The 16,219-nt window shown below is 41.9% G+C and overlaps 1 protein-coding gene across 1 annotated transcript in view; it reads left to right on the top strand.

The window, feature by feature from the left end:
• The window catches only part of TBC1D9 (TBC1 domain family member 9), a 139,699-nt gene that overhangs the window by 78,417 nt on the left and 45,063 nt on the right, over positions 1-16,219 (top strand). The window contains exons 4-9 of the mRNA XM_033215332.1: positions 1,042-1,270; positions 1,677-1,938; positions 4,103-4,310; positions 11,067-11,273; positions 12,188-12,358; positions 12,916-13,066. Coding sequence (XP_033071223.1) covers positions 1,042-1,270; positions 1,677-1,938; positions 4,103-4,310; positions 11,067-11,273; positions 12,188-12,358; positions 12,916-13,066 — 1,228 coding nt within the window. The remainder of the gene's footprint in view (positions 1-1,041; positions 1,271-1,676; positions 1,939-4,102; positions 4,311-11,066; positions 11,274-12,187; positions 12,359-12,915; positions 13,067-16,219) is intronic.

The raw sequence follows: 16,219 nt of genomic DNA, 5'->3' as shown, positions 1-16,219 counted from the left end.
TGTGGTCAAATCCATTTTAGGAAGACAAATTTTCAGGGAGCATCAAGGATGCACTAGAAGCTTTAAGAGCCAGAAAGCAGGAATTCTAGGTATGAGGAGGCCATTGCAATTTTCTGTCCTTGGGCTACAGAGGGCTTAGTCACGTCAATGAGAATCTGAGAAGTTGGCCAAAGCTACACAGGTACAGAGTGATGCAGTGGGAAGACAAACCCAAGACTTACATGCTCTAAAGGTCATGCATTTTCAGTTCTTCCTTGAGATCAGAGAAAATGAAGATGAGGCGGGAGGGATTTGAGGATTACAAAGTCAAAGGTGGATTTCAAGGGAACATTTTCTGTCAAGATATATGTAGAAGCCAATTTTCAGGGAATTACAGAGGAACTGGGTAACAGTGAAATGGCTTCTCAAGTTATTATAACGATCGAATGGTAGATTAACCTGGTCACTTGCTATGCAGATGTTTCATTTCCTGTCTAACTATCCAAAAATCCTGTGTCTAATATAATTTTTGCTCTCATATCTACCCCCTTTTCTGCTCAAATGATTACTTGTTTTTCCGTATAGGCTCCCCAGTGTTTTTCATGGCCCTGAGACAGTGAATGTGGAGCTGAGTGTCAGTTAGTGACATGTGTTTGGTCTTTCTTTCCTCGCTTGCTCATACATGATGAATTTTTATCGATCTTGGAGAAAGGCGGAAGTTGACTTTTGAGACAACTCTACCATAATAAGCTCAGTAAAAACACTAGGACTAGCAAAATCTTTGTATCTCTTCATTTGTAAAGTAAAACTATAGGCTTCATTCCTAGTAAACTTAACAAAATTAGCACCAATGAAAGTATAATAAAATCTATATTATGTGAAAATATTTTAGTACACAAATACTACTTGTTAATTGGCTTAGAATTTGGGGGTTGCCATTGAAGAGCATTCCTCATTTTTTTTTTTTTTAATTCTAGCCTTAGAAATTTTTTCTTCTGGAATATGTACATCTCTAGTCGTATTAATACCAGTTGTGTGCTTTTGTGTTTTGTCCCTTATTAGGGCATCATTGCAGAATACAACAAAATCAATGATGTAAAGGAAGATGATGACACGGAGAAGTTTAAAGAAGCCATTGTGAAATTTCACAGGCTGTTTGGGATGCCAGAGGAAGAGAAACTTGTCAACTATTACTCTTGCAGCTACTGGAAGGGGAAGGTCCCCCGTCAGGGTTGGATGTACCTCAGCATTAACCACCTTTGCTTTTATTCTTTTCTTATGGGAAGGGAAGGTAAGTCATCTAAAATTTCAGTAGGAAACTTTGGAAAGTCTACTGAGGTTTGCCCTGAACTCATAAACCGCATCAAAATATCAGAAATAAATCTATAGTTATAACTAAGTCAATACTAATTTTTTTTTACTACTTAAGTGAATTTAATTATTTTTCAGTTCAAAATGGTCACTAAGTAATAAAGATTCACTAAAGGTGTAATTAATTAAGTAGACCTGGATTAAATCTATAATTCTGACCTCAGAATTCACATGGCTCAGATTTACCTCGTAAACAAGCAAAACAAATATGGTATTATAAATTCAAAGGAGTTCAGTGGGATGGGGGAGTGGGGTTGTAAGATTGCAGTATCTTGAAAGAATTTTCAGGAATCAGATGTTGACCCAGGTTTGTTCCTTGTGCTCAGCAAAACTGGTCATCCGGTGGGTAGACATCACTCAACTCGAGAAGAATGCCACCCTGCTTCTGCCTGATGTGATCAAAGTGAGCACACGGTCCAGTGAGCATTTCTTCTCTGTATTCCTCAACATCAACGAGACCTTCAAGTTAATGGAGCAGCTCGCCAACATAGCCATGAGGCAACTCTTAGACAACGAGGGATTTGAACAAGATAGATCCCTGCCCAAACTCAAAAGGAAATCTCCTAAAAAAGTGTCTGCTCTAAAACGGTGTGTGATGGAGACCTTGAGTCTTCCAGACTTTAGAAATGAGAAACTCACCCATTCATTTATTCAGTGTAACCTTTTCTGACCAACTTCAAGGGTTCTGAACACTTTTCGGTGTATAGATACAAAACTAAAAAAGACTAGCTGAGGTGCTACCAGTTCAGAAAGTGAGACAGACATGACCTGCTGTAACACAAGGCAGTAGGCAGTCTTCTGGTCCTATGAAGAGAGTGCTGTGGGTGTACACATGGGGAGTGTTAGCCTCAGCCCAGGTGGGGAAGAGTGTGTAAGAAAGGCCTCTCAGTGGAGGGTGCTTTGAGCTGGGCTCTGAAGAGGTGATAGAATTACCTGTGCAGGTACATATCCATACCTGGATATTTCAGCCAGAGGGAAGATGATGATGGGGGAAGCACAAGGGAAAACACAGAGAGAAGTAACTTTGTCACATGGCTAGGAGGTGGCAGGGCAGGGGATGAGGAGAGGCTGCAGAGAAGACTCAAAGTCTGAATGTGAGAGCAGAGCTAGAGAGAGAGTGATGGAAAGTTGATGCCCTGTGTGCCTGGAATTATCCTTCGTCAACACAGGGAATGAGAGAAGGAAGAGCATGTCCAAGGGATACTGTAGGTCAGTTTTGATTATGTTGAATTGAGGTGCCTGTAGCTCATCTGATTGGAGATCAGTGCAGTAAGATATACGAAATTGGAAATCATTGATGTACATTGGGTAGTTGAAATCTGACCAGAGGTCTTTGTAATTAAGATGTCCTTGGTGATTTGAGACATGTTTCAAAAGAGCAGTGTAAGATAGATGCTGCTGGCCGGGCGCGGTGGCTCAAGCCTGTAATCCCAGCACTTTGGGAGGCCGAGACGGGCGGATCACGAGGTCAGGAGATCGAGACCATCCTGGCTAATACGGTGAAACCCCGTCTCTACTAAAAATACAAAAACTAGCCGGGCGAGGTGGCGGGCGCCTGTAGTCCCAGCTACTCGGGAGGCTGAGGCAGGAGAATGGCGGAAACCCGGGAGGCGGAGCTTGCAGTGAGCTGAGATCCGGCCACTGCACTCCAGTCCGGGCGACAGAGCGAGACTCCGCCTCAAAAAAAAAAAAAAAAAAAAAAAAAAAAAAAAGATAGATGCTGCTACTGCGGCGGATCAAATTAAAAAAGACAAGTAAAGGGAATTAGGCAAATACAGACTTCTTTTTCAAGAAATTCAGTGGTAAAGGAGGGGAGGATTGCTTTTTTTTTAGAATGAAAAAGATTGGACATAGAATCAAATGAAGGAGGCAGATGAGAAGAGTATTTTGGTGAGGGTAGGTGTGGGGACAGGAAGGGACATAGAGATAAAGCTGTAAGAAAATTGATAATTTAAAAACTGATATTTTGTAGAGAAAGCATGGAAAGGATGCTTGTGTGTCCTGATATACTACCTCTTCCTTTGGAACAGAGAGGAAGTAACAGTAGGTGAGGATGGAGGTGACTTTGGAGACAGAAGGGAGGGAATTGGAGGGAGCTTCTGCATCATGGCCCTTTGCTCTGTGAAGTCAGAAACTAGACCATCAAGAGCCTGATGTCAGGTAGAAGCTTGAGGGGAGAGGTTTAAATAACTGACATGATAAGCAAGAACAAAGAACTCATTAGAGACAAGATACTAGTTAACAGAAGACCCAGCTAAGGTCAGAAGCCTTAGTTGCCCAAGGTAAGTTGTTTCTGTGTCTTTTCATGCAGTTTTGTTATTGATTTGGGGTGAACAGTGAGGCCCGGTGGATTCATATGGCTGGTTTGCATTCTCATTAGGTCTTAAAAGATAAGGTCCCCCCACAAAGTGCTTGGATAAGAGGAAATGCAGTGACCTCTTTAGAGTGTATTGCATTTCTTTAGAAAGAGGAGGAGTTTCCTGTTGAGGCTTATTTTTGCTATGATTCTTTAACATTTACAGACATTGATGGTAAGTGACTATGCAAGGGACTGAAATATGGTAAGATAATTTTATGATGCTTTTGGGTCATTAGGTTGGGGTTAACTCCAGTATAAAGAAAGCTGAGAAGGCGGGGATGAGTCTAGCAAGATCGAGGAGGGGAAAAATGGGCCGGGGGATCTTCCGCTGCTGCATAATTTAGAAGGTATGGAAACATTTTTCTTACGTGAATAATAATTATTGCTTTCCAGTGATCTTGATGCCAGGGCAAAGAGTGAGAGATACCGTGCGCTTTTCCGGCTGCCCAAAGATGAAAAATTAGATGGCCACACAGACTGCACCCTCTGGACTCCATTTAACAAAATGCACATTTTGGGGCAGATGTTTGTGTCCACAAATTACATCTGTTTTACCAGCAAGGAGGAGAACTTATGTAGCCTCATTATCCCTCTCCGTGAGGTAAGTGTCTGATAAAAATTGATATTTTAAGTTTCATTTGTAATACTTTCCAGGGTGAACCAGGAGTAATTTTTCACCAACAATTGATTGGCTTTTGAACACAGGAGAGTGTTCGTGTGTCTTTGGTGGCAGCTGCACTCTTTATCATTTGTTGTCACTGCTGTGACTCTGGGACCTATGAGATCTCTTCTTCTAGAAGCAGCGTGGGGTTTTTTAATGTAGGTTTTGTTTTTATTTTATTTTATTAAAGACATTCTCACTCTGTCACCCAGGCTGGAGAGCAGTGGCATGATCTCAGCTCCCTGCAACCTCCACCCCCCAGGTTCAAGTGATTCTCCTGCCTCAGCCTCCTGAGTAGCTGGAATTGCAGGCACCTGCCACCATGCCCAGCTAATTTTTGTATTTTTAGTAGAGACAGAGTTTCACCGTGTTGGACAGGCTGGTCTCAAACCCCTGGCCTCAGGTGATCCACCCACCTTGACCTCCCAAAGTGCTGGGGTTACAGACATGAGCCACTGTGACTGGCCTAAATGTAGGTTTTATTACAATTCAGGCTTGATGAGGCCAGCAATCAGGGAGTGAGTGCTATAGAAATAGCTTGTTTTATACACAGATCCTGAGAGGCAAGGGCATGCCACACTATGTGCTGGGCCACACGTGGAAGCACCATGGTCAGAGGAGGCAAGAGGGAAAGAAAATGTGGGCAAGATCCTTTATGGGATTTCAAGGGAAGAAATGGGCCACACCGAGTAAACAGGCTTAGGCTTGGATAGTTGGAACAGTTTTGGTGGGCTCTGGGGCATAGGGGATGTCCCTAATTGTCCCTGGGTTAGAAAGGGCAGGGAAATAGTAGTCTTGAGTGTGAGCATTCAGTAAAGGAAGTGGTTGAGGTGTGGTCTCCAGGTTGGTTGATTTGCTTTGAAAGCAATTTTCTGGAAACTGGCTAGCTCTGGGAAGGGTAATCCCTCCAGGGTCAGCAAGGCCCCCACGATGTCAAAGCATCAAATATAGAAACTAGGAAACGTGTTTACTGTACCTGGCTCACAGTCTGAGGGCACCCTGGTCTCAAGGAGACGGTCTAGGTTGTGAGTCAGAAAGCCATATGTTTGTTCGGCTCTGCTCCGCTGATTTCCTGTGTTAGAACCATCGTGCTGCTGCTCACAGTGGTAGCTCCCTGAGTCCATCCCAGGTCTTCTGAATCTGTATCTCTGCGAGCTTTAATAAATTTACAGGCCAATTCTTATGCACAGTAAAGTCTAAGAAACATTATTATCGTTCTGGGGTGGAGGTGGGTTCCATCCTAACTCCAGGATGATAGCTTACTCTGGTACTTGTCTGGAAGCTTTGCCATGAGGCTTGCAGTTGACAAAGACCCCAGGTTAGGATATCAGAGAAAGGGCAATGCAGGGGCCAGCAGCCCTGCAGTTTCTAACCTGACCTCTTCCAGCCTACCCTGGTCCTTTAGGGAAGCTAAGGTGGCCGGAAGCTTTGGATATTTGGTCAGGATTGTCCCCTTGCTAACATCCCTTTAGCAAAGGATTCAGGTTTCTCTCTGCCTTCTTTTTCTTCTTCTTTTTAATTAGGTGTAGTTACTTCTTCTTTTCTTGTTTTAAGAGTAATATGTCTTTATCCCAGAATTTGTAAAAGTACAAATAAAAAGAAAAAAGTCCCCCATAGTTCCACTATTCAGAGAGGACCACTGTTAACATTCTATTACACAGCTTTCTAGTTTTTTCTCTGCATTGCTGTGTATATGTCATTTATGTAATTTAGAGGTAAAACTTTATAGGGAATTTTTATTTTTATTTATTTCCTTTAACATTGAATATATCTTAAAGTGTCCTTCAAATCATTAAATATTCTTCTATAGGCCAGATGTGGTGGCTCATACCTGTAATCCCAGAAATTTGAGAAGCCAAGGCAGGAGGATTGCTTGAGGCCAGGAGTTCAAAGACCAGCCTAGGAAACATAGCAAGGTCCCATCTCTACAAAAAATTAAAACTTTTAAAAAAGTAGCTGGGGATGGTGACGTGTGCCTATAGTCCTAGCTACTTGGGAGGCTTGAAGTGGGAGGAACACTTGAGCCCAGGAGTTTGAGATCACAGTGAGCTATGATCCAACCACTGCATTCTAGCCTGGGTGACAGAGCAAGACCTTATCTCTAAAAAATAAAAGATTAAATATATATATACATTTTTTATATAAATATTTTTATGTATATATATTCTTCTACAATGTAATTTTTTTAAGAGATAGGGGGCCTTGCTCTATTACACAGACTAGACAACTCCTGGGCTCAAATGAGCCTCCTGTCTTAGTCCTATGAGTAGCTGAGATTACAGGCATACACCATCGCATCCATATCACAATTAAATTTTAAATCCTGCAGTTTATTCCATAAAGTACATACATAATTTATTCAGTTAGCTATGATGGGACCTTTTCGTTGCTCCTAGTTTTCTCCCAAACGTAAGTATAATTTTCCTTAAGTTATAAATTGCAAACAGAAGTCAAACTGTGAATCAGAAAGAATGAAAAATGTTAGGCAACTGACAAATCTAGTTCTCCTTATCATAAGGTCAACTAACTGGAATTATAACATATTTGAGGCCAAGATATGTTGTGGGTAAATTCTGACAGGAAAAATGTAACAGTTTTACATTTGACTGTGAAATGTATTTTGTAAGTTTTTCTACCAAATTTACCTTCTTCTTTTGTTTGTTTGAGACAGAGTCTCGCTCTGTCGCCCAGGCTGGAGTGCAGGCACAATCTCGGCTCACTGCAAGCTCTGCCTCCAGGGTTCACGCCATTCTCCTGCCACAGCCTCCCAAGTAGCTGAGACTACAGGTGCCCGCCACCACGCCCGGCTAATTTTTTGTATTTTTAGTAGAGACGGGGTTTTTCACCATGTTAGCCAGGATGGTCTCAATCTCCTGACCTTGTGATCTGCCCACCTCGGCCTCCCGAAGTGCTGGGATTACAGGCATGAGCCACCGCGCCTGGCCCAAATTTACCTTCTTAGTAGTTTTTGCTATAGGAGGTTACTAAACATAATTTTCTTCACCTAATTCTGAATGTAATTTTCTTCATCAAGTGCTACCCAAATGTAGTAAAGCAGCATTACCTGTACCGACTAAGGAAACCAATTCTGGGATTAAGAATACCATGAATGTGCTATTTATGACCTGAATGAGTCATCACTCTAAGTTTATCCAAAGGGAAATGAGGAGCAGAAAGGGTCTGGAAGCCGCTATGAAGACATCTGCTGTCCTGCTGGTCCTTCTGGTCACCACCTCCTGGGTGTTGGAGCCGCCTTGCTCTGTTTACGTTTTAGTGTGATTTAGAATGCACTGTTGAAATCTTGGAGGAATTGAGAGAATGGTGATTAATATTCTCACCCTCTCTTCTGCTTGCTTGTTTTCTCTAGCAGAGCAGAGATAATAATAAATATGACTATATTTCAGGGTAAATCAGAAGAGAGGCAATCTGCAGAGGTAGAATTTAGAAATCAAGCTTGTTGTGGTTGGAAGACGCAGCTTTAAAGAAGCGTTCAGTGAGACTGCAGTGCCTTTTCTTTGAACTGATGACTCTGAGATGTATTAATGGTAGAGCCCCACCCCAACTAATGAAAGAAGCAAAAGACTTCATGTAATTTCTATTACCTTTAGGTAACAATAGTGTCAGAAGAGCAATGGGGGCGTCTCCACCATCCACGTGGGGTCTGAGTGGAGAGTGCCCTCCACGTGAGCTGGGTACCTTTCAGAACCACGTCAGGCTGCTTGACATCCCTGGGAACATTACATCCTACACGGAATGTCCACTTTTAGGATTGTGTAGACCGAGAATTGTTTCACTTAATTTTTTTAAATAAATAAGCTGAAATATTAACTGAAGGTTTTTGTTTTGTTTTGTTTTGTTTTGTTTTGAGACAAAGTCTCGCTCTGTTGCCCAGGCTGGAGTGCAGTGGCGCGATCTTGGCTCACTGCAAGCTCCGCCATTCTCCTGCCTCAGCCTCCTAAGTGGCTGGGACTACAGGCGTACACTGCCACACTCGGCTAATTTTTTTGCATTTTTAGTAGAGACGGGGTTTCACCATGTTAGCCAGGATGGTCTCGATCTTCTGACCTCGTGATCCACCCACCTCGGCCTCCCAAAGTGCTCGGATTACAGGCATGAGCCACCGTGCCCAGCCAGCTGGAGGTTTTTAACATACATTCTACATATTGATTTTAGGTAGACCCAGTCAACAGATGCTAAGCATTTATCCAGGATCATGTTGCTATAGATTTTGAAGAAATTACTGAGCCAGCAAGAGAAGGAATTTTTTTTTTTTTTTATACAGGGTCTCACACAGTCATCCAAGCTGGAGTGCAGTGGCACAATCTTAGCTCACTGCAGCCTCCTCTTCCACCTCCTGGGATCAAGCAATTCTCCTGCCTCAGCCACCTGAGTAGCTGGAATTACGGGCATGTGCCACCACTCATGGCTAATTTTTGTATTTTTAGTATGGTAGAGACGGGATTTTGTCGTGTTGGCCAGGCTGGTCTTGAATTCCTGAGCTCAAGTGATCTGACCGCTCAGGCCTCCCAAAGCGCTGGGATGACAGGCGTGAGCCACGTGTCTGGCATTTGGTTTCATTCAAAATTACTTTCCGGTATTCCATATTAAACATCAAGACTTGATTAAGTTGCAGTGTCTTTTATGACTCAAATTGGTCATGAAAATATGTTGCGTTATATTGTAGAACACTCTGATGTAACTGTTCTCCTTTCCTGGTGGCAGGAAGCTTTTGTGATAGAATTCTGCCAGAACTCATTTATCAGTGAGAAACATTTTATAAGCCATGTGAGCATTTATGTGTTTTATGTGGGAGCTTTGTTGTTGCTGTATACATGCTCCAGCTAGACGAAGGAATTTTTCGCTTTGACTTTATCAAGATCCTCATAGCTATCTGTGTTTTAGACACATAATTTAACCTTTCGTCTCCTTGGCATTTTCCATTTATCCCAGACAGCTCATGACCAAAAGAGCTAGTAAAAATTTGATGTGAGAAGAGGGGCTTTTGTGGATTTTTAAAAAATGAGTATTCTTTAATACATGCCTTAAGTGTTATGGGAAAATTATTTTCATGAAAAGGAGGTATTTCCCTCTGTTATCTAGCATTTATTTCATTAGAAAGAAAATCCTTATGTACAACTTCAGGTGTCTCAGAAGATTCCTTTAATATATATTTTAATATTCTATAATGTATGTTTAATATATAGTGTATATTATATATGTCATATATTAATACATATATTTAATATAGATATTAAGGGAATCTTGTATATACTCTAACACATATATTCTGAAAACAGAAGTCAGACGCTACACTTTTTCCCTCGATGGACCCCAAGCAGACTTGTTTTTTTAGGCATGCAAGAGTTTTTAGACAACTTCAATAGGTTACTTAGTCTTCAGTAGGGAAAACGTTTCTAAAGTTGTACTTTGGAGGAAATATATTTCACATGAAAATGCTAATGAACAGCTTAAAGTTTAACCTGTCTAGACTGCTTGCAGGCAGAAATGAAGAAGGGGAAAAATTCTTAGCTTTAAGTATATTGTCAGAGCTGCTGCAAGTAAACCATTTTTCTAGTGCTTGCCTTGAGATTTGTTTTCTAATGTGCTAAAAAGTTTTAATGTATTTATCCCAGTTTCCAGTTGATGAAAATCCTATTATAAATCACCCATATATGTCTTCAGTTTAGAGCTAAAACAGATGTCTTCCTTTCCTTTCATTTGCCCAATGTGGTAGGCACACACATGTGCACATGCACACACACACGGTCTGGTAGTTCAGATAGGGTTGCAATTAAGCTGTTTACATTCTTTACATGTCTGTTAAGAATAGAACCTTTAAAACTTTGCAGTGGTCAAAGGTGAAGGATGAAAAGCCCTGGAGTCTAAATGAAACATTTGAAGGATTGGTGGTATTTTGAAAACCATTCCAACATTAAGCTTGGTAAAAGGAACCAGTATCCTGGGGTTGTTTTCTGTCTCTTATGGCTGATGAAGCAGCTAGGAGCCTTCTCTCTTATAGCTCCATGAAATTTTAATGAAAATCAAATAATTCCTTTATAGCAAGGTTTCTCAACCTGGGAGCTATTGACATTTTGGGACAGGCTTTCGCTGGGGTAGAGTGGGATGGCAGGGGCTGTCCTGCGTACCATAGGATGCGGGTGGAGTGGGATGGCAGGGGCTGCCCTGCGTTCCGTAGGATGGGAGTGGAGTGGGATGGCAGGGGCTGTCCTGCATACCGTAGGATGGGGGTGGAGTGGGATGGCAGGGGCTGTCCTGTGTACTGTAGGATGGGGGTGGAGTGGGATGGCAGGGGCTGTCCTGTGTACTGTAGGATGTTTAGCAGCATCCCTGGGACTCTACTACCAGATGCCAGTAGTTTCCCTCCACTTGTGACAACCCAGAATGCCTCCAGATGTTACCAGATGTCTCCTGAGAGGAAAAAAGTCCCAGTTTTGAACCACTGATTTGGAAAAACCAGCGAGACGATTCCAGTTTCTACCATAATCTCCAATTTAATTGTTTTGAACTATTTTATTTTACTGGAACAGAGTCAAAGAGTCTCAGTTTTGCCTCAATAAAATATAGGTGGTCCCTACAGAACAATGAAAGTGCCACCTTCCTCCTTTAGTGCTGCTCATAGGCTACTGTTGGGTAATTCTTGGAAAATAATGCTCTTTGTTTCCCACTTCTTTTCAGGTGACAATTGTAGAAAAGGCAGACAGCTCCAGTGTGCTCCCCAGTCCCTTATCCATCAGCACCCGAAACAGGATGACCTTCCTGTTTGCCAACTTGAAAGATAGAGACTTTCTAGTGCAAAGGATCTCAGATTTCCTACAACAGACTACTTCCAAAATATATTCTGACAAGGAGTTTGCAGGAAGCTACAACAGTTCAGATGATGAGGTCTGTGGAAGACACCTGAAAGCATTTTTGGTTTATGCTCTTCCTGTGCCCAAGTGTGTTCACTTCCTTGCCCATTTTGTTTGATCTTCCAGCTTTGCATCTGATGCCCAGAGTGATATCTCAGCAATATCTCATTTAAATCTCAAGGACTTTGTATTTGGGGTCATAGATTTGGAAGGAACCTTACAGATCACCTGGAATAACACTTTTATTTTATACTTGAAGAAATTCTTAAGTAATCTGTTCTAGTTACATAGCAAGTGACTTGGGTCCATATAGTGACATTGTTGAGAGTGGTACAGAGGTCACTAAATAAAGTCTCAAACCTGAAATACAAATCATTATGTTGATTTTATTATGATAAAATATATATTGGGTCCCTGTGGAATTCTTCCCTGGACCAACATTCAGGAAAATTGGAGGCCTGAAAAGACAGGCGACTAGCTGAATGGTTAGAGGAAGTTACTGGCAGATAAAACATGTTTTGAAGGTGGTAAGCTCACACATAACATCCCTGTCTCCATTCACCTGCTCCAAGCTTATATGGGCATTTTTGAGGCACCAGAAACTCAATAGGGTGATGAGGCAGCCATAGCTGCTGATTCAACCATGACATGCTTTGCATACATGCAAATCAGATAAACAAATGGGCAAGCACTTTGTTGCGAATATACATCTAAAACATGAAGATTCAGAAACCTGTTGTGAGCATTGAAGTGCTGCAACCCGGGACCCAGCCACCTGTCTAATCCCTGCCAGAATGATGGCTGGCTGCTTTTCTGCTGTTTCTTCACATAACAAGAAACATCCTGGGAAAAAATGATGGAGCTTTTGATAACCATACAGAAGACACTGAAGAAGTAGGTTATATTGCCCGTGTCCTCCCAATGTCTTGTTCCTCTCTGTATTGACAGGTGTACTCTCGACCCAGCAGCCTCGTCTCCTCCAGTCCCCAGAGAAGCACGAGCTCTGATGCTGATGGAGAGCGCCAGTTTAACCTAAATGGCAACAGCGTCCCCACAGCCACACAGACCCTGATGACCATGTATCGGCGGCGGTCTCCCGAGGAGTTCAACCCGAAATTGGTGGGTGCCTCTCACTTTTCCATGAAACTCTGTAGATTTGAACAATGCCACTAACAATATATTTTACTATAAGTAAATTCACACATGCCTGTGTAAATGGAGATTTTCCTATTAAGCAGATTTTGGTCTAAATATATTATAACTTTCACAGTGGCTTCATGGAAGGAGGTGAGCTACAGAGGGTACAGGTGACTTCTTTTGGTCTTGTTTGGTTTTTCGCTCTTGCTTAAGTTAAACCAACAAATAAATACCTGATTTCTCAGATATTTAAACATCATTAACTTACCTTCACTTGGGGGTGTAGACATAAAACCATAAATACAATATCAGGTAAGTAGGATTCTGACTCTGGGCCCAAAAGCTTTGTGGCAGAGCTGCAGGCCATGATAGATGTGTAAAATTAGAGAACTCCAGAAAATCTGACTTCCTTTTTCTCATGAGTTCTTTCTGGAACTTGTCACTCCATTCAGCAGGGAACGTGTTCTGACCTTCCATCACTCTTCTCTTACCATCCTCAGGGTACTTTGGATGTCGTAATGTTTCATTATCCCTTTCAGGCCAAAGAGTTTCTGAAAGAGCAAGCCTGGAAGATTCACTTTGCTGAGTATGGGCAAGGGATCTGCATGTACCGCACAGAGAAAACGCGGGAGCTGGTGTTGAAGGGCATCCCGGAGAGCATGCGTGGGGAGCTCTGGCTGCTGCTGTCAGGTACGGCCGCTGGGCTGGGAGTGCTGGCGTCAGAGTCTGTGGGACTCCACGCCAGGGCCTCTCTGTGCCTTCAGTCATGCCTCAGGGGTTCTTTCAAATATGCATCCCCCAGTTGAAAGCTACATCATGTTTCCTCACCAGAGTATTGAAGTCCCTCAATTATTGTTCCCTTTATAAAATTATAGGACCCATAGGAAGCAGACCAAATGTTGAAGCCACCATCCTTCGAGTCTTTATAAGTACTTCCATTTCTTCAGTCAGGCTATTTAGGAATAAAGGAGAACCTGAAGTAAAAGAGCAGAATACTTTGTGACTTGGGTAGTTCTTTTTTCCTTTCCCAGCTACGTCAACTTCATTGAGAATGTTTAAGTGTGACACATCCTCAGAGCAGTCATCGGGTAGGGAAGTGGGAGGAAAGAAATGAGAGGAATGAAAAGGCCCGGGTGTTTGATTTTTGCCACCACCTGAAGTCTTTGGTCATCACTGGAACCATAAAGGTGAGGCCAGAGTCTGCACTGGAAATAAAAGCCTACTCAGATCATACCTTGTACTTCAAGCCAGAGATGCCAGGAAGGACAGAAGGGGACACGTCCATGGACCAGTGGTGAAGAGGTATCCATCTTTATTGGTCCACAGAACTGGCTCTTGTGCCTGTCTATCATTCTGTCACATCAAATCTTTGAGCCCTGCTACAGAAAGCAGAGATCCTTCAGGCTAAGCCCACATTGCTGCCTCCCATCTGAAGCACTGAGTGTGTCTCGGGGATCTTTAGTATCTCAGACATCAGAGCACTCCTTAGTTTCACTAACTTTACTTTCACATGTAAATCAGTTGCTCTATCTAGATTGAAGCCTGAAATATAATCATTCTAAATAGGCTTATGTGAATATTTTTATTTGAACCTAAGATGGTCTGACACAAATGCTATTATTAAAAGCTTTTATTCTTAGAAAGTGATATTAAAATTAATAATTACCAGACTCACAGGAAAGCCTTTAAAAAAACCTATAGCTCTTTGTAAAAGTAGATGTAAATGCCCATAATGAGATGTATAAATGTCTCAGAAATAGGGACATATAATCCTGAAAAATAATTGGTTTTGTCTATTTCATGTAAAACTAGTTTGTTCTATATTTATTTAATACATGTCTTATTTTTCATTTTTCTTTCCTTCTTTCTTTTTGTAGAAATAGGCATCTTGCTGTGTTGCCCAGGCTGGTCTCAAACTTGTAGGCTCAATCAATCCCCTACCTCAGCCTCCCAAAGTGCTGCGATGACAGTCATGAGCCACTGTGCCTGGCCTCATTTTCCCTAAGTAGACCAGCCATAGCTCCTCATTTAGAAACCTAAATTTGAGTCAACTCATCTCTAATTATAATTCAAACCCAAGAAGATCATTACCATCCAGTCTTCTCTTGTCTTCCCTGTGTTTCGTGAACTAGTCACCTTGACAACCAGATTCACATCACTGACAGAGTAAACAGAGTTCCATTTTCATCTTCCTTGTTCAAATTAGAAGTTATTTATAGCTGTGTTTTAAGTGAAAATGAAACTCAAGACGAGTACCGGGAAACTAGTATATACATCAATAGTACACAGCCCTATCTCAGAGATAATGTTGAGAGTTAGACCCAGCGTTTCCTTTAACGGCAGCATTTCCTTTAACAGCAGTCCTCTTTTGGGGCAATAACTGAGCCCGTATTTCCACATCCAGGAATGGGGTTCGCCTGAGGGCCAGCCTGTCATGAAGAGAGCACAGCTCCAGGCCAGAGCCCAACTTGGGTCTCACCTGCTCCCTGTGACCCTTAGGGCGACAGCCTCATGACCTGAAGTCTGTACCCACTGACATGAAATGCAGGTGAGATGACAAGAAATCACAGTATCTCTCCCACAACAACAGAGCAAAAGCCAGCGTTACGTCCCTGTCAGCCGGGTTGGCTTTTCCAGGGCAAGCGTGAGTGGTGAGGCCAGCTCTCTTAGTGACTGTCAGAGACAAGGCCTGGGCCAGTCCAGGAGTCTTGGGACTCCAATTTTCTGAATTATGAAATGTGAGTGTATACCCTGTCAATATATATATCATTTATATATTTTTATGATATCTTTATTGAGATACAATTCACAACTTACCAGTTAAGGTGTACAATTCAGTGGCTTTTTTTTTTTTTTAGTATATTCACAGAATTGTACAATGATCACAATTATAGAACATTTGTCATCTCCCCAAAATACCCCATACCTTTTATCCATTTAGAAAATAGATATAAAGTGTTTGGAAATACAGACTGATAGTTCCATTCCCCTCAAGCCGCCTCCCAGCCCCAGGCAACCACCAGACTACTTTCTGTTGCTAGACATTTTGTACAAATGGAATCATATAATATATAGTTTTTTGTGACTGGTTTCTTTCACATAGCATACTGTGTTCAAGGTTCCATCATGCTGTAGCATGTATCAGCATTTCATTCCTTTTTATGGCCAAATATTATATCATTGTATGGATATACTACACTTTGTTCATTCGTTTTTCAGTTGATAAACATTTAGGTTGTTTCTACTTTTTGGTTCCTATGAATAATGCTGCTATGAATGTTCATCTACATGTTTTTGTGTAGGCTGGGCACAGTGGCCCATGCCTGTAATCCCAGCACTTTGCGAAGCCAAGGCGGGATGATCACTTGAGCCCAGGAGTTTGAGACCAACCCAGGCAACATAGTGAGACCCCATCTCTACAAAACAGATTTTTTTAAAACTAACTGGGTGTGGTGGCATGCATATGGAGTCCCAGCTACTCAAGAATCTGAGATGGGAGGATCGTCTGAGCCTGGGAGGTTGAGGCTGCAGTGAGCCATGATCAGACCTCTGCACCCCAGCTTGGGTGACTCAGCAAGACCCTCTCTCAAAAAATAAAATACAGATTTAAAATTTAGAAAATTAGAAAGTTTAAAAATTTTTTAAATACAGGTTTTTATATGGACACCTGCTTCTATTTCTCTTGAATGTATGAATGAAGTGGAATTTCTGGTTCGTGTGGTAACTCTATGTTTAACCTTTTAAAGGTTAAACATTATTTTGATTTACATTCTCCTGAAGGATAATGATGTTGAGCATTTTTTCATGCACTTACTGGCCACTTCTATATCTTCTTTGTTGAAA

Source organism: Trachypithecus francoisi, unplaced genomic scaffold (assembly GCF_009764315.1).
Source record: "Trachypithecus francoisi isolate TF-2019V2 unplaced genomic scaffold, Tfra_2.0 Lachesis_group1, whole genome shotgun sequence".
Classification (NCBI taxonomy): Eukaryota; Metazoa; Chordata; class Mammalia; order Primates; family Cercopithecidae; genus Trachypithecus; species Trachypithecus francoisi.
The sequence above is the reverse complement of the archived record's forward strand: the minus strand, read 5'-3'. Positions and strand labels throughout refer to the sequence as shown.